Source organism: Apiospora kogelbergensis (genome assembly GCF_038363985.1).
Source record: "Apiospora kogelbergensis strain CBS 113332 chromosome Unknown utg000008l_segment0_segment0, whole genome shotgun sequence".
Taxonomy (NCBI): Eukaryota; Fungi; Ascomycota; class Sordariomycetes; order Amphisphaeriales; family Apiosporaceae; genus Apiospora; species Apiospora kogelbergensis.
The window spans coordinates 2278892-2303651 of NW_027117425.1; the positions used below are offsets into that span (position 1 = coordinate 2278892).

Here is a 24760-nt window from a genome sequence, read left to right on the forward strand (position 1 = left end):
TTATTTGGTGCGCGCAATTGCCTTGGGGTCCTTCCGGGCCGGGGGTAGTGGAAGTGAAAGATGACGTCCGTGGGGCTTTGGAAGGAGCCATGATAACGTTCAATTTAGGTGCACACATGTCTGTGTAGTATAGTACCGCACCTGGCCTAGGTGAGCCGGACGGTATGCATACCAGCTCAAAGCCATACTCTCCCAGCAATAACAGCTCGGCTATCTACATGTCACTTCTCGACGCGGGTGATAGAGCGTGATGTTGGTCCGATCGGGGGAAACGTCGCCCGGGCAGAGCCCAGGTGCCGGTAGCATTAACATTAAACCTTGGGGCTGGCCTGAAGCCTGGCTGCCTGGGGATCTACAAATCTACAAACCACCCACCACCTGCTGGCGACTGGTTAGTGGTGTAGCACCATGCAAGCGCTAGACCACCAACCAATGGCCCCCCGTAGCCCCCCACCGCCAGCATGGTCAAGGCTGGCTGGCTGGCTGGCTGGCTGTCTACTGTGTGTTTGGTGTGTCTGTCTCTCTGGCAATCCAACGTTCAATCCATGCACTCCGACTCGACTCAATGTTCCTTGGCAAGGCGGGCAGTGGTCGCATTGATACCTCCCATCCATCCCACTAACGACACCGACTAAGCTTGCTACCTGCTGCTTGTTGCTGCTTGCTACACGTCTCCCCATGATCTTATCGTCAACCTCGCCCACCGACCTCCCACCGCGTCCGTCTCCGTCTCCCTGGCCTTTCTTCCACCAAGCACTGCAGGCGCCACCATCCGCGATACGCCCTACAAATCGCATACTCTGTAAGAATCCCATGGGCGAGGGGTCGCCCTTTGCTGGAAGAGAATGGGAGCCCTTTGAGAGGTTGGTTGAGTAAGTCGAAAGTCCCTCTTTCCCCCTCAACCCTCATCTTTTGGTGTTTGGCTGCACTCCGTTCGGAAACGAAACCCCTACATCTCCCAAGCCGTGCTTTCAGTCATGCGTATACTAGGCCTTGTTCTGGCTTCCATTCAAGACAAACTCCACTGCATAGTGGGAGTTGCGCATCGGCTTTTGCCCGACCTCTGCGCCCTCCTGCCCCGGCCTTCCTCTCTTCTGTGACTTCTCCCCCAGCTCACGATCCGTCCGAAAGCAAACCTCGGGTGCTAATTGGGAAACATTCAAGCAGGGGCTGCAAATTTGATTGGGCAATCTAGAAACCGCCGTCTCTGTCACGACTTCCACCCGACGACTAAACTGTCGCGCGAAGCATGCCATTACAGACCCCATCTCGAATCTAAAACAACAAATGGCGACATCGCGCTTTACCCCCGCCGACCAGCGAGGGAGACAAATGGCTTCCCCACGTCCAAAGACCCGCGGTTAGTCTGGAGCAGTAACCAGGAAGGCACCGTCCATGCCATTCGAGAGCTGCAGAGTTGATCTCGCCTCGCCCTAAGCTGGCAGCGGCCCTGTCTTCTTCCCCTAGCCAACCCGAAGCTTACTTGCTGACTTGCCTTTGTTCGCCCTTGCCCAGACAGCAAAGACACCCTGTGTCGAAACATCCTTATCTATGGCCACTGCCGCTATGAAGACCAAGGCTGCGCTTTCAACCACGACCAAAATAAGGGCACCTTGAATTCTCAAGACAGGTATGCAACTAACATTTCGCTTTTCATTACTTGCCATTGTTCCACGTTGTGCAGAAGGTCCACGATGCATGAAAGTCTTGACACTTCGTTATTTTCTATCGCCTACTTCCAAACTGTACTATGGAGCTTCCATTCGATTGCCCTTCGTCGGCCTGGTCTGCCTCTTCCCGTGCCGAAGAAACACCCCGGTATCAAAATGTCCGAAGGAGGGATCAATAATACAGGCTGCAAGGAATCCCCTCCTCCGTCTTTGCAGCTGCATGATAAGAACAAGTTTCTCTCACTGGGCCAAGCTGTCAACGTACCTGGGAAAAGCCATAGTTTGAGAGCAACAGAGCAGGGTCCTTTCAGATGTGCTGTTCCGCAACCTCCCCCGGATCCCCCAGCTGCCACGGCAGGGGCTGTACCCCGTCAGCCCCGCGGGTCCCTGCCGGAAGTTTATGTGCCATCCGAGTCGCGTATGGAGCCTCTGAACAGCCAGTCATCCCCAAAAGAAGTGCAAACAGCCGAGGCGCCGTCTACTATTCCTCGTGGACCTTCTTCACTGCTATCACTGACACAGCAGAAACAATCATGTTCTCTCCCGTCACTTACTAACAAGCCCAATAGTGCTAAAAAGTCGCTCAATGTTGACTCCCCCTCTTTTACGCCCACTCAACTGCAACCCGGGGCCAAGAAATTCACGTTCTCCTCGCAGGCCGCCAACGCAGCCCCTTTCACTCCCAAGGCGGTGGGCAATAGCTGTATGTTTGCTTCTGAATCGCCAAACAACAGGCTCGGGACACTGACGTACAGAGAAGCCACTCCTTCAACCCTCACACAAGATGCGGAGGGCTCTATCTTCAACCCTGCTACGATCAGGGAATTCACGCCGCAGTCTCAGAATCAGAATTATGACCTCAATACTGCCACGGCTTCTAATGGAACATCAACCGAGTCTTCAAATGTTTATGATCCTTTCTCCATGTCGGGAATGAGCCAGACCATTCCCACGGCGCAGTACAACCCCTATGCGGAAGACCCTACCGGGATGGCTGGGAGCAGCAGCTCATTCTATCCGGCACAAGGAGGGTACGCGGCCCCTATCCAACCCTTACAGTATCATTTATATGCCCCAGTTGGACCGTACAGGTCAGATCTGAGTAACTACCAGCGACAAGCCCACGATTTCTTCTTGCCCGAAAACATCCGCGAGGAATTGCAGAAGAAGTCAGAGGCCACTCGACAAGTGCTGCCCGGCTCGCAGTTGCCCAGCGTTGCCCATTACCATTCCCTTGTGCCTCTTGAGAGCGGCACAAGGGCCGGCAAGAGCATTTTTGGGGATTATCTGACATGGCTGTACAAGGCCGATTCCAAGAAGAACGGAAATATCTACTGCTTGAGACGGCTCCAAGGAGTACGCTCGGTTACCAAGGAGTCGGTCAGTGTCATTTCCCGGTGGAAGCGAGTGAACTGCAGCAACGTCGTATCAGTCATCGAGTGCTTTACATCAAGAGACTTCAATGACATGTCGTTGATCTTTATCCACAACTACCATCCACTGTCCAAAACATTGGCAGATCACCATTTCAACACAAACAGCCAGGCTCGTTTCGGGAGGCCAATGCCAGTCTCCGAAAAAGTTCTTTGGAGTTACATCTGCCAAATGTGCAATGCTCTTAAGGCAATTCATTCTGAAGGCCTCGCAGCGCGATGCATCGATCTGAGCAAGGTGATCCTGACGGACAGGAGCCGCATTCGACTGAGTGCCTGCGCCATACAGGACGTGCTAGAGCATGAAACAGCAAAGCCCATCTTGGACCTCCAGCTGGAAGACTTCGTGAAGCTCGGGCAAATGATCCTGAGCATCGGCACCAACACGGCGACACTGCATAATTTACAGGCGTCCATGATCCAATTTGGCTCAACTTACAGTCCGGAGCTGCGCGACCGAGTCCTCTGGCTTCTCACCAACCCACAGACGCCTGAACAGGCGACACAAAAGACTGTGCACGAGCTGGCTCGCGGTATTTCGGACCATATCCTAGACAGTTTCGACTCGTCTTTGCACGCCAGCGATGAGCTCAACTCCAATCTTTGCTGCGAGTTGGAAAACGGCAGGGTCGCCAGGCTGATGATGAAGCTTGGAGTTATCAACGAGCGCCCCGAGTTCGAAAATGACCCATCTTGGTCGGAGAATGGTGAGCGGTATCAGCTTAAGCTGTTCCGCGACTACGTCTTCCACCAAGTCGACGCCAACGGCAACCCTGTCGTCGACATGGCGCACATGCTCAGCTGTCTCAATAAGTTAGATGCAGGTAGTGAGGAGCGGGTATATTTGACCAGTCGCGACAACCAGACGTCATTTGTTGTCACGTATAGGGAACTGAATAAACAGGTGGCTAGCGCATTTCACGAACTGCACAAACCGAACCACAGCAAGCCGCCGCCCCGCGGATATTAGTAGGCTCTACGAGTAACACGACCACCAGCCGTTCCTGCTGTGCGCCATCGACTCTATCCCTCCTTTCCTTGGCCTGTGAGCGCACTGTTGCTGGAGACGAGAATAGAGAGAGCCCTGCTTTTCGTGTGGTATGTTGGGAGATCGATTATACCCTTGGGAGGTCAGTCCCGGCAAAGAACATGTGGTATTCACTCGGCACAGTGGATATTTCGCCGAAAGCAGGTCACTTGAGGAGTAGATAAGAGAGGCAGACGGAACTTCAGTGCCCATAACAAACGAGGGAGAAGCAAGATAGGCGGACGAAAAGCTACTCTCTAAACAGCTTGGATACTGATTGGCACCCGGGAAATTTCTCTACACATGAGCAGAGCGCCCAGAGCACCCATGGCAGGATCAAAACACATAGGATTAACATTGGAGAGCAAGAGGAATAAGACCCTATGGGTAACGTGATGAGGGTTGGTCTCTCGCACTCGAGGAGTTGCGTTACACCATCTGGGCCGAGCGAGAAAGGGGGGTTGAGTGAACGCGCTTGGCTTTTGACCTAGAAAGGTCAAGGGCTTGAACGAGTGAGAATATAGACTATACAGCTTAAGTTAAAAAAAAACCACGAATGGCCCATTGACTGACCATCCCTTCCTATCTTCATTATGAATCATTTGCATTATTTCGCCGTTGTGTCGTCTGTCACCTATACCATGATCTTCGTTGGGCGGACAGCAGTGGACACCCGGTGTGAAATATACACATACTGGGAGAGTAAGGGCAATGTCTTCGGGAAGCAACACGAGTTTATCCAATTTATCTGGATGATTAGCAATACAATAACGGGAAGGTTATAATGGCCATAATCATTCCATTTACTAACGCTCGGTGCTTTGCCTTTACCAGTTCTGCTTTGCGACTTATGTGCATATCATCATATAGCTTAGCTCCATCGCTACACGTACTGAGTAACCATACTTTCATGCGAAGGGCGACCATGCTTCTATGCATGCCGAAGCTGTAGAAAGTCGTGCGGTCCTGACTCCCGCGTGGGCCCCGGCCCCGGCCCTGACTAGGAACCGTGCGGGACGCCGCCACGGGATGCGGCAGCCGCATCCGCGGCCGCAGAAGCCGCGGACGCCATATGGCTTAGCATCACTTGTTCCCTGGGCCTTGTCGCCGCTTGTAGTGTCTCCATCTCCACCGTCGGCCTCGGGTTCGCAGTGTCTCGGGGGTCGTTATCAACATCCATCGACTGAAGATGCGGGTCTCGAGGGCCTTTCCTCCACATGTCATCGACAGTGCGGCCTATTGCAATGCGATTGGCTGCAGATTTGTTGTTCCCTAGACCAGAGTCCTCGCCCCGTTCCGTAGAGGGCCGAGCGCTCTCCTGTGCTTGGTTGGGGAATGCGCCGTGAGCCAAGTCCCGGCTTTCGTCCCCGCCTTCCTCGATACCATTGCACTGGCTATGGTCCCCTTTAAGTCGGGCCACTTCGTCGTCGGTGATGCCTTTCCACACACATCTGGCATGCTTCTTGGTGCAGCCCTGACATGCGGTTTGGTTCTTGAGACATGGCGTCTTCAGACGTCGGCATCGATCGCAGGGCGGATTGATGGGCTCCCCCGTCCTAGTTTATCTATTCGGGCCGTGACGAGTGCTCTGTGCTCGTCATCGACATCGCGATTGGCTGCTATGGGCTCGGTATGGTAACCAGGAGACGGCCGGCTGCTCATGGATGGAGGCTGAGGTGCCGAGGTCCTGGGAGTGGACAAAGCCGTGGCCATAGTCCCCGGTGTCGGCGGTATGGAGCCAACAGACGATTCCCGGTGTGCGTTAGGTTGGTTGGAACTCATGGCAAGGAACTGCAGCAAAAGGTCTGCGTTGAGATCGTAACCGGGTGGTGCGGCGCCGCCACCACGGGCTATGTGGTTAACGGCCTGGAAACCCGAGCCCGATGTCTGTGGCGAACGTCTGCTATTAATGGCAGCCTTGCGGCCACTCAGCTGGTAGTTAAGTTGCCGAGCTCTGCGGGCCACCTCATCGGCCTTTCTGGTTAACGTCTGCAAGCGTTGCTCCAGTATCTCGAGAGTGGCAAATTCGACTTTCTCATCCTCTTCCAAGGGCTGGGCCGGTACAAGTTTGAATCTATCCAAGGCGCCTGATACGATGACGCGCCAGTCGTCCTCGTAAATTTCGACAGAAACGCCCTTGAGACGAAACTGGCAAGACCGGGATCCAGCCGGCGACGGCGTCAAGATGAATTCTGACGGGTTGGATTTTGCGAACTCGAGTATGTCCAGCCACGTGACAGGGTCCGGGGTGAATGCGGATTGCGGAGGGCTGGTTGTAATGGTTCCTTCGAAAACACCTTCCATTGCCTTGAGCAGGCGTGGCCCCGTGAGTTTGGCGCCGAGATTGGACGCGAGGCTCTCGTGCCGATTGAGTACACCTGAGGATACGTCAATTACGAATGTTGGAGCAGCGAAATTGAGCACTACGAACCTTCGTATTCGCTTATGAGGGTCAGGACATCGGAGAATGTGTCTCCGTCACCGTGGATCAGCTTGAGGCGGGTGGCATTGGCCCTGGAGATATAGCTGATTTGGGCGGCATTACCTTTGGAGAAGCAAATAAGTTAGTTCGTAAAGTGGAAAGAAGTGAGCGCAGGTGCCGGCGGCTAAGTGGCCGGCGGCCGTGGCTGCGCGGGCAGGCCAATTGGACCAAGCGGGTGCACAGAGTCCGGCAGGACAGGCTCATGATGGCGGACAGACGGGCGCGCGCACACACGGACGTACCTAGCTGAGGCGGCGGAGGTTGAGGGATGCGGTCCGAGTGGGCACCCTGGCCGGCGTCATCGTCATTTCGTTTCCTCTTGTGCGGCTCGGAGTCGGAATTGGGAGCCATTGAAGGGCGCAAGAGAAAGGGGGGATTCCAAGATGTGGCCGAGGGCGGGAATGCAGAAGCAGAAAGCCGATTAGCTGGGCCGGAAAATGGCAGATGAGGCCGGATGGACGGTTGACGAGCCGAGTGGAGAGCAGCCGACGGAGCGCCGATCGATCTGGACAGTAGCAAGTGCAACGGCTGACAGGCTGGCAGGCTGGCAGGCGGTATCTGGCGGTATCTGGCGGCTCCCTCCAGCTCGAGCTCGAGCTACGTGGGTATTAAGCGACGAAGGAGCACAAGATATGAGGATTGGATCGTCGAGTCGTGTAGCTACCAGGGATGGATGAATGCATCCGGGGAAAGAAAGAACTGTGGTGGCTGGGGGAAGGGAGACGGGAGACGGGAGACGGGAGAGTAGGATTATCACTAGGAGTCGTAGTCGAGTCGCATTGGAGACACGGAAGCAGCAGCAACAGCAGCAGCGGCAGCCAGGGAGGACATTGGAGAAGTTAAACGAAGGTCGGCGGTCCTGCTTGCTGCCACACTCCACACTAAAAGCATTAGAGGGTGTGTGGGTGGATGTAGTCGGTAGGGGGTGGGAATGATGCAAATGGAGGGAAAATGTCGCGGGTACCTTGCCTGTGTGTGCTGTGTGTGCTGTGTGTGCTGTGTGTGCTGTAGCCGCTGTAGCTGCTGTAGCTGCCGTAGCTGTGAATAAATGCTCTGCCGGGCGTTACCTGATCTGTTCGGCCCAGTCCCGCTCGACAGACAAATGCAGTAAACGCAGGCGGCAAGCGCCGAGTCACCAACTAGCAGCAACCCCGAGTACTTGCTACCACATGCAAACACTACAAATATATATATATATACATGGCATTGTCTACTCTACTTCCCAGCAACTTGGTCGCAACCGGGCACGGGTGGGTTCTTGCCAAGACCACCCTCCTCGCCAGGGCTAGGCTGCGAAGCAGAGATGAAGAACAAAGAAAGATGGAAGCCGTGTACTGAACCAGGTAGTCGCAAATGCCGGCGCATGAAGTCACGTCAGCTCCCGTCTATACATCCGCGCCCGCTTTTACGGCATAAGAAGAAATCATAGACAAGGCAGGTGCTGGCCAGACCTCGCTGATCACAGCTAGATATCGCGATCCTCATCGAGGCCTTACCGCCATGTATATGTCAGGTAGCTATGGGAGACGAGGAAGTATCATATGATGGAAATGCAACCGTACTCCTCCTTCCTGCCAGATCTCATCCCACGTAGCGGAAGCGGTAACCAACGCCCACCTCAAGGCAGCGGAGGTCGTTCCGGGGTGCTGACGCCATCCCTCCTGTTGCTCCGCTCGTCGCGTTGCTTACTTACGTACATACAATGCACTTCACTCGACCGCGTCCACTGGACGCTGCTCCCGAGAACCGGATCCCGGGCTCCTAGACGCCCAAGCTTTCCGAGACGATGCCTGTAAACGTCTTTGTTGGTGCGTTGATGTGTGAGGTGGGGGACAGACATGTGCGTGCCGTGCTGCTGGCTGGATCTCTGGATGGCTGGTCCCTGGACAAACGAATCGGATGGCGCCAGCCGCCTCCGGAGAGGAGCAGGACAGTTTCTCTTTGTGTGTCTGTACGAACTGGAACTGGGAACTAAAATGGCCGTCCCGTGGGGTGTGACAGCAAACCCGAGGGTGATTGTGGTTCAGATACGAATCGTTTTCGTTTTCCGAGGGGCATGGCAGCTTCTGATTAGCTCTCGGACTGCGGTCCGGACCGGCATGCCTGCATCATGGTTGGTTCGCTGCATCCTCAGCCATACACATCCATGGCTTGCCTGCCGCCACATCATGGCAACCGCACCAAAGGGAGGCAGTTGCATACAGATACGTGCCCATCCCCTACGGAATGAAACTGTGACATGCCATGCGCATGTGCACTTTCGCCGTTTACGAAAAGGGAGCGCAGCTCCGCCGCACACGGTCGGAGTTGCAGTTGGCCTGCCCATATTGCTTGTATTGATAACATGGCGGCGACCGGTGTGCGTTTTTACTTTTCCATTCGACAGGCTAAATCCAGAGCTGCTCAGCCTTGCATGGGAATTGCGGCGGCGGGGGACGACGGGACCAAGTTCCCCGCCTAACAGCTGAACGGAACAGCAACAAGAAACAAAATACGGGAAACTATCTGTAGGTCGAGTGACACAGAAGGGCTTGCTCATCTCGGTTCATCATATCATCAAATTTAACGCCAGTGCGGTAGGCACATCTCGATCCGTCCGCCTTCTTGTTCCGACAAGGCCGCGTCGCCGCCCCCACCGTCCAACCGCAATTCGTCTCTAGCCTTCCTGCACGGCGTCCAATTCGTTTTCCCGCCCTGCAAACTGCCTCCAGCCAACCACCAAACTGCATTGCATCGACTGCTCTGTCGTCATCATTACCGTCACGTCTGATTCCGCCTCGAAAAGAAGACCCCCAACGCCTGAACCTAGTCCATCTGGCTGCCAGACGGAATAACATCCCTGTCGTCAAATTCCACCGTTCGCTTGGGAGGAAGAGAAGAGAGATACAAACCACACCACACCGCATTTGCGACACGGCGCGCCCAACCCCGACCGAACAATCCAGGCCCCTCCTTTTTTCTGCCCAGGCAGCTTGATCCTACCACCCGTTACACATACACGCACGCACACACACGCACACCCTTTCTCGACAAAAACCTATCCACACGCACATACATACACACGCACACGCGCGCACACACACAAACAGCATGGCCGATAGACCCCACCAGCGAGGCGGTCGTGGCGGAGGCTATCGCGGCCGTGGAGGCGGCGGTGGCCGGGGCGGGCATGGGGCGGGAGGTCGCGGAGGCCACGGCGGCGGTGCCGAGGGAGGCCAGGAGCGCGAGCGCCCCAAGAAGGAGAACATCCTGGACCTGAGCAAGTACATGGACAAGCGCATCACCGTCAAGTTCAACGGCGGCCGCGAGTGCACGGGGACCCTCAAGGGATACGATGCGCTGATGAACCTGGTGTTGGATGAAGTACAAGAGGTCGTTCGAGGTGAGTAAATCCTTCTCTCTCTCTCTCTCTCCCCCTCTCTCTTTGTCTATCTTTGCAACCTGCTTCCCCCCTCCCCCTCGCTACCTTGAAGATGGCTATCGCCCACCGGCTAGCATGCTGACTTATTTTCCAGATGATGAGGGCAACGAGAGCAGTCGCCCGCTAGGTCTTGTCGTAGCTCGTGGCACGCTACTTGTTGTTATCAGCCCGGTAGACGGAAGCGAAGAGATCGAGAACCCCTTCGCTCAGCCTGAAGAGGCCTGAGATGGTGAAATGAGCTGCCTCAGGCCATAAGCCTCCGCCGACAAACTACCTCAGATGGAGCCAAAGGATGGAATTTAGCCGCTTGAATTTGCCAACTCAGCCCCTGGACCCCCCAGGAGTAGTTATGCACCAAGTCGGACGAAACCGCAGTTTTCTGGATACCCTTAACCTCGAGACTTTTGACAGGTTGATGGTGGTTGATAGTGGTGCCCATTGTCTCAAAGCAAGGGCTGAGTGAATTTGACTCGGACCAAAACCCAGCTTTATGAAATGATTTAAAGGGAAAAGTAGATGGCCCCAGCATAGGCAGCCGAGATGCCAGGCGTAAGGTAGCAGGGTAGCCTGCGATCTTCAGATAAAAGTAGGAAAGGAGCTAGCCGCCCATACCAGACATCATGAAAAGGCATGCCCCTCACATATGGTATAATATCCCAGTCATTTTGGCCCCGTACTCAATAAAAGACAAGCAACCAAATTCTTAATCTGTATAGCGGTGATCTAGAGGTTTACCGGGGAAGAATGTGCCCCGGCCGACCAATGCATGGAGCTACAGACCTACATGATATTCCAGACGGCTGCGTACGAAACCTGGGCGGGCAGGTCCCAATGAATTCTGCCAGTCTTCCGCTACAGCGCTCTACGAAATGTCGAAGCAGGCTTGGTGAAATCGATCTGCGTCATTGGTCCACAAACAAGCTGGCTGCTTCTACCTTAGAACAACGTTCTAACCAAAATGTCCCACAAACGCGGTACGTATCCAGGAAGGGAGGGAAGCAAGCACGTTGAAGGCAAAGCCATCCTTAATCGTGGTCGACCTCAAACTATATGAACGGGATAGTTGACCACGAGCCACTTCGCTACCAGTCGTTTATGGCTTTTATACAGAGGCACAAGGGGTGATGAGAGATATATGACAATGTCTTTGATATCATTGGGGGTATGTATATAGAAGAGTACCGGTCGATCTCTGTAATGTTCATCCACGCGCCAAGAACCCAAACGCCCCCGGGGATTCGCTCCATAGACCACCAGAGTAGATCGTTACGGTCTCATCGCTTCAACGGTCGGTGGCCCGACTCTTCCTTGCTTCTCCTCCAAGGTATCCTGACGAGCCTCTCCTTGGTTAGGCTGTTTTGGCTATCATCACCCGTCGCCCAATTATGTTTGTTATCTTTGAGTGTATGTGCCTTGTTCAAAAAAACCCCCAAAAAACAAAGAAAATACAAAGTGTAGCGGCCTATGCTAAGTAGTCATCGCTTTCTCTATCAGGGGGAATGTGTCTTGTGTCTAATATCGCGCGCCACGCCATACCATGCCATGCTCGTCAACTCAAAATCCAAACACCAAAACAGGCCATCGAGGGGCCGAAAAGGGGCAAAAGGTATCAAAAGGGGGGTATTCAACTGAACTCGTGTGAAACAATCCCATTGGCCGTCTGATAAAATCGTGTTAAAATGTGCAAGTCCCGCCGAGCTCCCCGGCATCCAGATTCCGCGGAGCCCAGACGGCGATACAAAGGAAATGAAGGCTCCAACGAGGTATGTCGAAGCAGTGGGGTTGTACGGTAGGTTGTATGTACAAGAAGAAGGGTATCGAGTGTGTCAACACTTATCAAGGAGGAAATGGGGTCGTCACGCCTGACTGGAGATAGACTGGACTGGTCCTGATCTGTTGTAAACCGACTGGGGAAACGCAAGCAGTAGCTCAGAGCCCGAAGTTGCCAAACGAGCCAAGTGGTGCGCCGAAATTCTGAGTGTTTTTCAGTTTCAGAGGGATATCCGAGGGTTCATCATCCCCCGGAGAGATTAGCTCTTTGGCACCTTCGGTTTGTGCCTTTTCGGCGGGTGCGTTTGTGACCGGTACATTTTCTGGTAGCTGCGGTTGAGCTTGCTCTTCAGCATCTTCCATCACGTTATGTTTCAATACAGTTGGTGTTGCATTATTGAAATCAATCGAACTTGTCAGCTTTTCCGTGACGCGCTGGAGGAAGATCTCATCCTTCGCCGGTATGTTGCGGAGAGTCAGAGGCCCCGTCAACTGGGGATCGCCCTCACTTGGCTCAAAAAGCTGCCTGTCTTCCTCGTCATCCGAATCTTCTGTGTCCCGACGGATGTTGGCCTCGGATACATTAGGAGCTCTGAGGCCTTCGATCTCTGAAGGGCGCTGGACCGGGGTAGCAGCACCGGAGCTATCGGCAGTGTTGGGGACTATGGTAGACGCAGCCGTGGACAAAAGCGAGATGGAGTGATTTGGAGTGTGGCCAGCGTGCATGGTAAGGCGTGCCTGCTCCGGTGCCCGCAGTGTCTTATGGGTCATCTCGGCTGGGGACACTTTGGATTTGCTGCCGGTGGGCGAATCCGAGTGAGAATCCGCCGGCGACTCCTTTCTGGAACTACTCCCGTCGGTGAAAGTGGTCTTTTGAACAGCCGTGGACTTTAAGGGAATTCCTTCCAGGTGTGGCAGAATCTCTTTGATGTCGATGGAGGGGACATGCTCCTGGCTAGGGGTTCCCGAACCACCAGATCCGTTCTGCGGAGACATACTCTGCAAGCGAGGGTCGAGAGGCACGAAGGGATCGGAAGCAGGCATTGTGCGACCCGGAGGGACGGAGCCCGGCGAACCCGCCGTCGAGAATGGCGGGAGTTGGAGGGCCGGGATCCCGCCATGTGAAGGGCTGCTCAACTTCCCCGAAGCTTCGTAGCCGCCGCCCCTGGTTCCCGACAAAGCCTCGCTTCGGCCAGTAGCTTGCTGCTCCAGGTGGCTTCGAAACTCTTGGTTCTCTTGTTCAAGCAGCCTGATTTTGGATTGGTAGTGCGCCTCCATCTCGGCCCAGACTAACCTCTCTTCGTCCATGATGGCACGCTCTTCTTTGTATATTTCTTCAGCTCGGCTGCGATTGGCTTCTAGATGTGCACGCTCGGCCTCCCAGTTTTCTAACAACCTCCTGTTCTGCAGGGTCACGCGACGTAGTTGTAAAGTCGTTTGTTCGGGAGAGGATAGATCACCGAAGGGGGCGAGAGACGGCGATGCAAAGCCAGAGGCAGTTTCGAGGATCTGGCTGCGGCTTGGGCTCATAGCACTCCTCTCTCGGGCAGCGGACGATCCCCGGTGGGGAGAAAGGTAACGCTCTTGATGATGTTCGTAGTTCGGGCGTGACTGCTGTTCCGATGACCGCGACTGGCGTTGCTGAGGGTAGGATGTCGGTGGGTGTGAGTGGACGCCACCAGCGCCGTTGGTTACCGTTGGGAACGGCCGATGCTGGTTATGAGATGCCAACAAAGCGAGCTGAGGGTCCTCGAAATACGATGCCTGGCTAACAGAACGCGGCAATGCCAATGGCGAAATGACCGAGTATGGCGAGGCACCGTTGGCCAGTTTCGCGTATGAGAGGGGATACTCATTAGGGTCGGATATGGCGCCTGATGGCAGGAAGGAATCGAGTGGTACCCTCGACATGGTGAGCGTCATTTGTGCAGCTGCGACGAGGATCGCCGCAGAGCACTTGAACAAGGCAGGCGGACCGTTGGTTTTGGGATTAGATGACGGGTTGTCGTTGTTGTTGTTTGTTGATAATCGAGGCAGGAAGGACTGAGGTTCAGGCTTGGGTTCGGGTTCCAAGGTCCTAGTATATTATAGCAAGGCCGTGTCGAAGCTGGAGAGGTTAGCTCTTTTGGGAAGGCAGGAGCGCCTTGACAGGTGATTTTGTTGGCACGGGTGACGGGGGTGGATGGTGCGCTTTTCATATGCCAGGGCCGGAATGGAGGAGGAGAACGGGAATAGCCGTGTCTTCTGCCAGGAACCAGAAGCCAGCAGGTCTATAAGACGAGGGGAGGCGGGGGGAGGGAATTGGCGTCTCTCGGCTAATGGTGTATCGGAAGGTTGATTCTGGATATAACGCGGCAGGCCACTACTAATACGGTCGCGTGGAGGAAAAGAGATGAACCGGGGGTTTTATGAGTAGCGGGACGAGGGCGGAGCTGGCTCAGACAAAGATCAATGGTGCTGAAGCGCCCGAGTAAGGCTTTGATCAAATCAATAACAGTGTTAGTGAGATCAGGTACTAGCGGTAGGCGGTAGGCGGTAGGCGGTAGGTAGGCTAGGTAGGGTCGCAGTAGGCAGCTTGGATATTGATCTGCTGTCCGTACATGATGTATGTGTATGTTTGTTCCTGACCCTTTTTGGGGGGGTATACCCAAGGTATTCTCTCCCCCAACCCCCGCGCCCGCCGATACCTTGCTGCTACTTCGGGCAACCGAGCATCCGCCACGTTGCTTAATTGCCCTACCCCGAGCTTTTCGTCAACCAATCGAGCATTGGAGCCGGGAGCCTTGGGGGGTTTGAGATCAACATAGTGCAACCTCAGCTACCTCGATGCGAACCCCCAACTCAGGACCCTGATCGGATTACCAGACAGGAAGAAGTTGGCCGACAAGCTGAAAGGGCACTTCCGCATCCAGGCACCAGGCGCTCGAGGCGTTTCGACCTGTCTCAACGTTGTGTGAGCAGGCTATAGTGGTGGCAATATGTCCAGCCAGCCAGCCAGCCAGCCACTTGCAACTTGTCAGTAGCCAGTTTCTCTTCTGCCGCTGCGCTGACGCCCAACCTATCTTTAGATCCGACCCTAGATTACCTTAATCCAGTCCCAGTCCCAGTCCCAGTCCCAGTCCCAGTCCCAGTCCGTTCTTTGTTGCGTGCGTGGCCATCTGCCCGCCACTAACACTTGTTCTCGTTCATGCATGCCTGTGTCTACAGTCTAGATACCGTGCCTTATCGTGCACGCAATGCGGTCCAGCAGGACATGCCAGACAAACACCTAAACAGAAGAAAGCACGGCTGTTTCACACGGGGACGGCCCGCGGGTTCTGCCAGCGACGTTCCCCCCAGTCATGGTGATGCGAGATTGGTTTGAGGCCGGCCCAAGACCCCCCAATCAGACACATCCCATTCAGGTCAGCCAGTCAACTGCCGCATTCCCCTTTTCGAGGAGGACGGGAAGTGTGCCCCCGGGCCTCAAACCCGATGACAGGTTTGCCTTCCTAATCCGTCCCGGTTTAGTCATCCCATCGCCGCAGATCACGGGCGACAAGACGCGTTTCTGGTCAATCCTTACCGAACTAGCAAATAGACATGTCAGGGTCCTCTTAGTACGCGGCCCAAAGGACCCTGGGCGCATCCATGTCCCTGGGCGCATCTACGTCCCTGGGCAGCTGGCACCGCTGGATTCTTCAGCCTTCAACGGATTGATCTTACCAATATCTCGACAGATGAGCAGACTGCGCATACTTCTGGGGCCCGCCCTTGGGGGTCTTGGTCCCCAATCCTATCGGGGAGTCTTGAATATTCCTATGGTCGCATGAGACTCTTCGTTATTTCCCCGATTGATCTTGCTCTTGTTTCCCCTCATCGCAGCGGAGTCGGTCCCAGAGGCTGGCAGATCCCTGGCACGAAAGTCGGAGTCGGCGCGAATAATTCGTTGACTCGTTGTTTGCCACGTGCAGCGCCACATTCCGCAGACGGAGAAGAAGAGGCGGATTTGGAGAATTGGGGAATCCTGCCAACTAGACAACAGTCAAAAGGTATAACATGGGAGCGGTATCGCCTCTTCTTCGCTCGTTTCGTTGGCGGAATCGTCGGTCGAAACATGGGATTTTCAGTTTCGCAATGCCAGGAGGTACATACTCGGTACGCATCCATCCACCCATCCACCCGCGACCCCGCATGCGCAACGGTGAAGAGCCTTTCCTTGGCCTTTATCCGCCGCGCAATTTCACTTCTTGAATCTCACGATAGTTCCTCAATGCACCAGAGCTGCTACCGCTGCTGCTGCTGCTGCTGCTACCACACGAGGTGGCTGGCTTCCCCTGGCTTCGGCGTGCCAGGGAACAAGCGAATTCAATAGCAAGAAGAAGAAAAAAAACTTGTCGTGCAGGTGATGCGTTGGCATGCTCTGGTTGTATCCACCTGGTCTGCCAGCCCAGCCCGAGCTAGGTGATAGGTGATTCCCAAGCTCACCGCAACGCATCCGTTCGGTCAGGCTTTCGCTACCATTACCCACTTTGCAGGAGGAAATCCTCCAGGACCCGAGAGGAGGGGAAATGGCAAAAGCATTCGTCCATCCGGCGTTGGGTTTCACCGTATTAAGCCCGGAGGGAAAATGATCGGTGAGTCCACCATCGTCGAGAAGGACCGAGCTGTGGGCGTCGGTGCTATCGCGGGGCCCCGCATCTTCTAGCTCGCTTCCAGAACGTACTTGTCGTGACGGTATCAGGAATGCCGTCTCTGGCTCATTTCGCAGACTCCCTAACCTAGGGCCATGAGAAGATCACCATTCCAGAAGCCCAGTAGCGCAGCGAGAGACTACCTCGCACATTCATTAGATGCGTATGCTTGCAACATGACACTGAGGGCTCACTTGATTCTTCCGGGGCAAGGCGTGGGAGATGGGCTGATAGGTAGTAGCCCACAATGTTATGCACTACTTTAGATCCAGTTTCCGCATGATCAGGGGCTGCCTAGACGAGTCGCCAATACACTCATTGCTTCTCCACATCCTACCAACACTTATTCCACGGCTCCTTTGAGTAGGGGAACCTCGAGATATCTCATATGTGTATCGCAAATTCCGGGGTGGCTTGTTCAGCGGTGATCATCTGTCGTGATACCACAAGCCGCGACCTCGCATCTTCAGTCGACTCATCCAGTGTACCGGGGGTTATGCTACTTTCCAGCTGACCAACTCCATGTTCAGCTTCACGCGGTGCAGGCTGTCACCCACCGTGTCCAGAACGAACATCATCTCGATGCCGTTGGGACTGGGTATTGGCTTTCAACAAATACCCGAAGGAAGTTAAACTCCTCAATGGGCTCAAACTTCAGTGCGCATGTACAGCTTGCTCGAGGACCGGTGTAATACGATCAACTGTGCTCGTTTAACTATGGATGGAGAGTTGAGGATGACACTGTATCATAACCAGTCTGCCAACGAGGTAGAGATAAAACATGTGTTATATTAGTACTGTCAGTTGTCGGGAGTGAACGATGAAGCATTCTCCGGAATTACTCCCGTGCAGAAGGCTACCCTAGTTATACTGTGTAGAGGGCACGCAGCTTCAGTGAGTGATTACACACTTGGTCGATCCCGACGTTTACGTAGACCTAGCTTTGTGGATAATTGTGTAGGCCCAAGCCCATATTCGACTGGAGAGTCTCTGGTAGAACGGAGCTGATACATAGTGAACTATTTGGCCTTACAGATTTCTGCGCGGCTTGTCTGGACGTCATACTGTACTGCCAGGCTGGGCATCGGACCAAAGAAGACATCAGGATTGCTACTTATAGGATCTCAACCATTGGTGTCGCTAACAAGAGGGAGGCCAATAAATACTGACCGGGAGGCATTGTGCTGAACTCTTGCCAGCCTGGGTTTTGGTAGACTGCCATCTCTGCCTCACTTTGAAGGTATCCCAGAAGAGGGCCGCCCAATATGCAGATGACCCAACGTTGCATCATTCCCGGAGCCGTGATGGCTGGAACTAATAGAAATTGGTCTAGGGATACGATCGTGGCAGCTGTTTAGAAAAAGGTTCCCCGGTGAAGTGGCCGTTACGGACGGTAGAGATTTCAACCATACAGTAACGTCAGTTTCGATTGGGATTATATCTGGCGGAGAAGATCAAGTTGTAGGGATTGAAGCGTCGATAGGAATGCGTGTTTATTACCCGCCAGCATTCAAGTCACTCAGCCTCAACACATTCCAGAGCCTGGTTGTGTTTATGTCAAGAACAGAAGGGCATAACGCGACAATGCGATACTAGAGGAACGACCATTGACACATCTACAGTAAAACTGAAATATCAATATACAATGGCACGTATTAATTAACGATGTCGTTTGTACTGAAAGAGCGATGATGTCTCTTTACAGCGGGATTCCAAGGCATCGCTTGACTCGAATTCAACTTGCGCCCAGCTTACGATAGGAGAATCAGGGGCCGATACCAACTTGCCCGCGATACGTGACAGTCGTTAAGTAGCCTTGGATAGCCCCTTTGGCGCTTTAACCACTTTATGCAATACAATATATGTCACCTACCACGTCTGTAAGGAGGGAGTTGCTGATAACGCTGAGGTCTGGCTATGGCTGCGTGGAACATGGGACAGCACGGTTAGCTGGCGACACCTGGGGCACAGCAGTCGATGCGGTATTGTGAAAACAAACGATGTATGGCAGGCCATTGTAAGCGATGTGTTCTTCGATCCGCTCCGTGCTTTTATGGGATATCTCCCAATTCCAGCACCACAATGTCGTCAATTCAAGTGGGAAACCTACCTACACGCACAAGACAGGCACATATATCTTCTCGGTACAGCATATCCAGTGAATTCTCATTAGGCGATCCAGACCAATCGTTATAGGTTCCGTATGTAACATCAGAAATTCCTAGTTACCAACCTATTTCTCTCTCTGACACGAGTATCTCGTCAAGAACACAATCGTATACTTCCCATGAGACCTCAAGTAGACGAAAGAACAAGCAAGAACTGTCTGACGAGAGGCCATTAATGTTAGGAGAGGCTAAATGCAGTTTTGCACGTTATACGGACACCCCGATACTCCTGGCATGACAGCCGCAACGCTGACCATGCAGTAGTAGTAAGACATCCGAACGACCCGGTGTAAGCAGTAATATATTTTCGCGTGATCCCCCTGTCTCGTGTGCAGCAGCCGACGGAGGATCGACAATACATCGACCTGCGTGTTGACGGGTCGTTGTCAGATAGACGTTCCTTCTTTTTGTAGACAAGACAAGCCAAGAAGGTACCATACACCTCGACACCCTGGGTCGGCTAGGCCCTTCAAGATGCGTAGAGATTTGCAGAGTGACACAAGCGGACTCATCCAACGTCTATCACAAGTGACATGCCCCCAATCGACATGCCAAGGGCCGAGTTATTGCTTGTTTGACTGGCTATGCCCCATGTGGCATCTTCAACAGGGTACCATTGAGCATGGCCCCTTTAACTGATGTCAACATGGACGACACTCTCATTCACCCGCACACTGTATCATATGGGCCTGCGAATTCGTCCATCCATAAACCTTGGTGACCGGCCATCTCATATAGCTGAAGTAGAGGCTTCAGAGTTGGGAATCAGTGTTTGGTCCACTGAGGCGGCCAAGTACGATCTCGGCCCCTCTTGGCTCAGCTCCTTGGCGACCAAATGTGCCCCCTATTTTGGGCCCGAACTTGTTCCCATTTGCTTCTTAGAGTATCTCCTCTACCGAGATACAGGGCCGGCGAATATGGGAGCAACTGTCACCAAGACGCGAACCATGCAGCGTATGCTTAACAAGCTGCATAGGAAGACGAATTGCATCGGGCGTTGGTAACGGTGGATGGGGAGTTTAAGGCGGCTGGCGTAAACGGATCGAGCAGCTCAATGGCCCCGTTATGTCCATAAAGGAGTGTCGGCCATCTGATAGATCATGATGAGCTTGCTTAACTATCGTCTCTTCTGCTGGGTGAACTTGCAACCAATGAAACAGCAGGCCATGTCGATATGTCTAAGCAGAACAATAGCCCGTCCGAGAACGGAAACTTTGCCTAGTCTATGGGGATATAGCTCTCGTCTGAAGGCCGAAGGGGCCACTCGACTGGATACATCCATCACCTTGCATATAACGGAGATGCGCTCATGACCGACGTTTCATTACTACTGGTTTGTTTGGTTGTAAGTTCACAGTACCCGTGTTTGCCGCGCATCGCCGGTATCACACGGTAAAACACCGAAGAAACGGATACGGCGCTATGCAGTCACGATGACTGGCTTGGCTGGTGGACGCATACTCTTATTGACCAGATATGCAGATAATCCCATTTGCGAAAAGAGGCATGCAACAACAGCACTTGGCTTGCCGGGTCGGCCTTGTTTTCGTGTGTGAACTGCCTAGTAGCGGTAGATCTGGAAGGAGGACAGGCTGCGTAATCTACGTGGAGCGGCCGCCGACATCTTCAGATAGATCTCTGGGCAGCGATGCGGAATATGCGTTGCGTAACGAACACGGTGTATACGCCAAGAAAAAGACACGTCGTTGGCGGTGCGGAAAGTGTAATGAGTGAACCACAAATAGGCATCGTGTGCTCGTATCGAAAATGCACTTGTCGACACGTCCGTCCCTCCGCTTGCTGCCCTCCCGGCCCAAACAAATAGGTACACGTTCAATTCGCCGATCGCCGCGCACCTAGGCACAAGGGAGGCGGATATGTGTAAGGATTCGTCATGCGCTCCTTCGCGGTTTGCCTAAGCATTCCTTGGCGAGGCAGGCGAGGTTTCTTGCCGTGAAGCCAAGGCGCACATCATTGCTTCTGTGCGAGCTTGGCAGATGTGTTTCGAGTTCCGGGCAGCCAGTTGGATGTTGAGACTATAAGGATGCCAAGACGGTAGGAAGAAACAGGCGCACGCACTCTCTTGTCTCTCACACACATATGAACGCCTGAAGCGCATCTCCGTCTTGGCGTCAAGAAGGCGCCCTCTTGTGTTTTGGGTCGAGTATGCGTCAAGGTAACTCCAATGGCGATATCCAAGACTGCCAAGGCGGCTCTACACTAAATATGTTTGTCTTGAAGCTTGAGAAACGCCAGGATGGCCGGAACCCTGGTGTTCCGTCGATCACTCGCATTCGCCAATCACCGAAAGACTCGCAGTCGGAGGCTTGGCAGGCACGGCAAAGGGACTCATGCGCCACTCATTGCTACGTATGCGATATGCCGACGATGAACAACGTTGCTTGCTCTATGTACGTCTTATGCCAACTCGGCCAAGGGAGGACGAAATTCAGCGTATGACATATGGTCTAGAGTAGGCCAACCTTGGAGCAACATGTCTGATTCGTGCCCTTGCGCGGGCCGGAGCTTCCAGACGACCTGGTAGGTGGCAGGCTTGGTACCACATGACATGTCAACGGAGGCGTGACGGGAAGGGCTTCGGTCAGGATGGATGTCGGCGACGGCCCTCGAAGCATAGTACAGACCGGATTGCGGGCTCCATGACTCAAGATGATGCGCTTCTCAGTCAGCCTTCAGACGCATCCAAATGCACACCTACGACTTAATTCCACCGAGACCAGTTGGTGAGTCAACATTGTCTGCTGTGTGTGAACAGAGAGGGACATGTAGTAGGTATGCGAGTATACTCACCGCTGCTTTATACAGTGAGTTTTGGTTTGTTTTGTTTTGCTTTGCCGATGCTGGTGCTGAGTCTGAATACGCCTGCCAGTAGAGAGAGAGGGAGGTATTCAATACTTGGCCGACCCTCCACTGCTTCATGGCGCCGAGGCGATGGGATGAGAGCCACGGCTAAATTTGGGCAACATTGCTGAGCACATATTACCATGCCGCCGCTCATGCTTTCCCTCTGGCGAATTGTCGGTCTGGGCCTTTTTCGACCTGGAATAAGACGAGACACACCCGTCGATCTTTGTCCTCAGCCAAGAGCCTCCAATTAGGCTCGCTGCCTCGCCAAGACGACTTGGCCAACCTTGATTGCTCCTGCCATATCATCATTGTCATTGCAATAAATGATGAGTGAAATGATGGTGCAACGTGTGTTTGGTAGTCGGGGAGCAAGCACACACTCTCATTCATGGCCAACCCAACTCGGATTTCTTGCCAAGACGGCCAGCGACATCGTCCGTTCCCCCACATCCCCCAGAAAATGCGAACTCGATCGCAGCAACCGCCTACCGCCTCCTGCGAAACAACCCCTTTTCTCGGTCTAATGCAAGAGTAAGCTCCAGCCTGCAGATCACGAGACCAGCTGCTGAACCGCGAACGTGATTTGAACTGGGTGATGATTTGGGGCAGCTGCATATGAGCCACTGCCTTTTCCCCCTTTGGCTCGAAGTACGTGGGGGTCATGTGTACTTCATTGAAGAACCGTCCTCACCGTGGCCCAACAAAAAGAGGCGTTGACTGATTGACGACTGCTCTCGAGGGCCAATACCACGGCTTACCCTTTTCGCTCCAACCGATTCGCGCCGGGCGAATGGAATCCTGAACAGGACTTGGCCTTTTGTTCACTCTCAGGGGCCATACGAGAGAAACTGCTGCACACTGACTCAACTCGGGAAGAGGTCAGCGATATGACAAAGCCGCCTGACAGTAGCAACTAGAGAGGAGGTGAGTTATTGGACTGTAAAGGAAAGCAAGCAGTCGAGTAAATTAATCGCTGCATCAATTTACTGTTGTCATTTCTGGCCAACTGGAGCACGGGAGCCAATGAGGGAGTGTCATTCTTGGAGGAATGTTGCAATAAGAAAGCCAATACTGCCATGTCATGCGAAACCTATCCTATACTGCCGAATATACTTACATAGCCAGCCAAGCAGAGTAGCTTATTGCATGGAGTTAACTGTCGGTGTGAATACTCCTTCGCATTGTTGCTCCAACCAGATCCATCCGAGCAAATTAACAGACTCGGGTATAGATACCTCAGCAGGTTGGCCATGTCGAGACACCTTGACACCTACACGTATGAGATCAACAGGTATGTAGCCGAGGTTGCCTTTTTCTTGCTCGGGTGCAATGCGCCAAACTCGGGCTATTGGTTTGCGCGAGCGGGTATCCAGACGTTATCTCCAGTGTGGACTGGACTGCACACTAGGTTGCTCGTATGTACGCAGTACGTGGAGTGGCATCATGGCCAGTCCACAAGATCGCGAAGGGAGCTAGCCTAGTCGCTGGTGTGTCGCCCTCGATATCTGGCGTTTGATTGGCATGGCTATGGAGGCCGAAATTACGCTTTTTTCCCAGACTTGAGAGATCCAGGGCGCTCCAGAAAGACAGAGCCAAGGCGCCCTAGCTGCTGTCCCCCTCCCCAATGATGCAATCGCGATTGCCCTCGATTATCAAGCCAAGTGTGTCTGCAGCGAGCTCGGCAGCGCGCGTCCAGACGATGCGCAAGCAAAAACTTACGAGCACCCAGGAGCCCATCGTCCAAGGGCTCCACGAGCGAGATGCCAGCCATCTCAGGCAGTACTCAGGGTTGCGCGAGGTGGTATTTCTGTTTGATAGCGGCCGAAGGACCGGCGGAAGGCCCCCACCTAACCCTTCCAACCCTTCCGAATGACGCAGGACCAGACCATCCTATCCATGCCATCTTAAGTTGACTGCGACAAGGGTCACTGGCTGCATCCACAGCATCCAGCATCGAAAGACGGCACCCCGTTTTATCCTCGTAGGCCAAAGGCCTGATATCAGGTACCTACACGTACACATTAATAACGAGCTTTAGCAAGTCCGCGGTATCGCGGCCATACCACGCCGCGAGCCAAGGAGAGGCAGGATGGGATCAAGTAAATTGTACGTTCGGTATATGAGCTAATTATAACCTAACCTTGGTTCATGGCCGTACACACGAAAGACGATGCCAAGTAGGCAGGCATGGTGTATTTGGGTCTCCATCCCTCCATCATCCACCATCCATCCATCCACCCATCCACCCATCATGGATTTGTCACTACGCGGCAGAACCCTCTGCCGGACATTGAGGAGAGCAACAAACACTTCCAGACGTGTTCGGCTCCCCCATCTTCCCATTACTTACAGCAAGCCAAGCCCGACGCACAGATGGAGGGAAAGACAATGCTTCTCACAATATATGCAGCCTCTAAGGCTAAGTGTGGAAATGCGTGCTTGCCAAGCCGTATAAGTGCCCGCCAAGCGCCAGTGGTCGTCAATGAAAGGGCCTTGGTATCGTCAATACATAGTATCGGCGCTCTTGGGCTGTTGATTGCAATTAACATTTTCCACCCAGCAGTTCGAGCTACTTTCCACCACCAAGACCGGCAATTGCCAGGATCGCCATACCGGGGTTTCTTGGCGCGCTGGACGAGAAAAGAAAAGAAGTGGAAGACTGTCGCCAAGGCTGCACCGCAGGAACGGAACTGTCTTGCTGAATTCAACATTGTCTGATGATGGTCACGTTGATTGTCGTATTCATCCTCCTTCTCGTTCTTCGCCCAGCGAACGAGCGAGCGCGGTCGGTCTCTCGGACATGAGTCTCCCAAATGCTGCTCCGTCCTTCTTGGTAAGGAGAAAGGGCAGGACCGAATACTCGGCATGATTAACCGGGACAGGGGGCTATGTGTATGTATTACCATCCGCAGCCCTTTTCCCCCAGGTACAGCAGTGGCCAGCCGTTTCGACACGCCGAGGGCCAGTAACACCTATCCCGCCATTCAGATTCAGACCACAGCACCATCGTGAAAACGGAAAGACCCCTATGCTTGCTTGCAGACTTATCGGGGACTGAAAATCGCTCACCGAATAGAATACCCACCGAGAGTGTGACTCGCACTGTAATCCACTGGGGGCCCATTTAAGATAGGCCTGGTATTAAGCCAGTAATTTGCACTCTGATTTGGCTATGGAGCAAGCAGGAGCATGAACATGTTCACAGAGGGAGGTTGCATAATGCGTGCTCTGGAGCAAGTTAGATTCCA

The 24760-nt window shown here is 53.7% G+C and overlaps 4 protein-coding genes across 4 annotated transcripts; 2 read left to right on the forward strand and 2 right to left on the reverse strand.

Moving 5' to 3' along the window:
• Nucleotides 1-1287: 1287 nt before the first annotated feature.
• PG998_012668 (uncharacterized protein) lies at nt 1288-4073 on the forward strand (the record flags this gene model as incomplete). The annotated part of the gene is made up of 3 exons (XM_066879484.1): nt 1288-1360; nt 1516-1630; nt 2240-4073. The coding sequence occupies 3 exons, from the start codon at nt 1288-1290 to the stop codon at nt 4071-4073; spliced, it is 2022 nt and encodes a 673-aa protein (XP_066725868.1).
• A 1057-nt stretch (nt 4074-5130) lies between these two features.
• PG998_012669 (uncharacterized protein) lies at nt 5131-6963 on the reverse strand (the record flags this gene model as incomplete). The annotated part of the gene is made up of 4 exons (XM_066879485.1): nt 5131-5604; nt 5712-6508; nt 6562-6675; nt 6855-6963. 4 exons carry the CDS (start codon nt 6961-6963, stop codon nt 5131-5133), a joined length of 1494 nt encoding a protein of 497 aa, XP_066725869.1.
• A 2739-nt stretch (nt 6964-9702) lies between these two features.
• Nucleotides 9703-10258, forward strand: PG998_012670 (LSM domain-containing protein; the record flags this gene model as incomplete). The annotated part of the gene is made up of 2 exons (XM_066879486.1): nt 9703-9994; nt 10128-10258. 2 exons carry the CDS (start codon nt 9703-9705, stop codon nt 10256-10258), a joined length of 423 nt encoding a protein of 140 aa, XP_066725870.1.
• A 1704-nt stretch (nt 10259-11962) lies between these two features.
• On the reverse strand, nt 11963-13726 carry PG998_012671 (uncharacterized protein; the record flags this gene model as incomplete). Its single annotated transcript, XM_066879487.1, has 1 exon — nt 11963-13726. The coding sequence occupies one exon, from the start codon at nt 13724-13726 to the stop codon at nt 11963-11965; it is 1764 nt and encodes a 587-aa protein (XP_066725871.1).
• Between the last annotated feature and the right edge of the window lie 11034 nt (nt 13727-24760).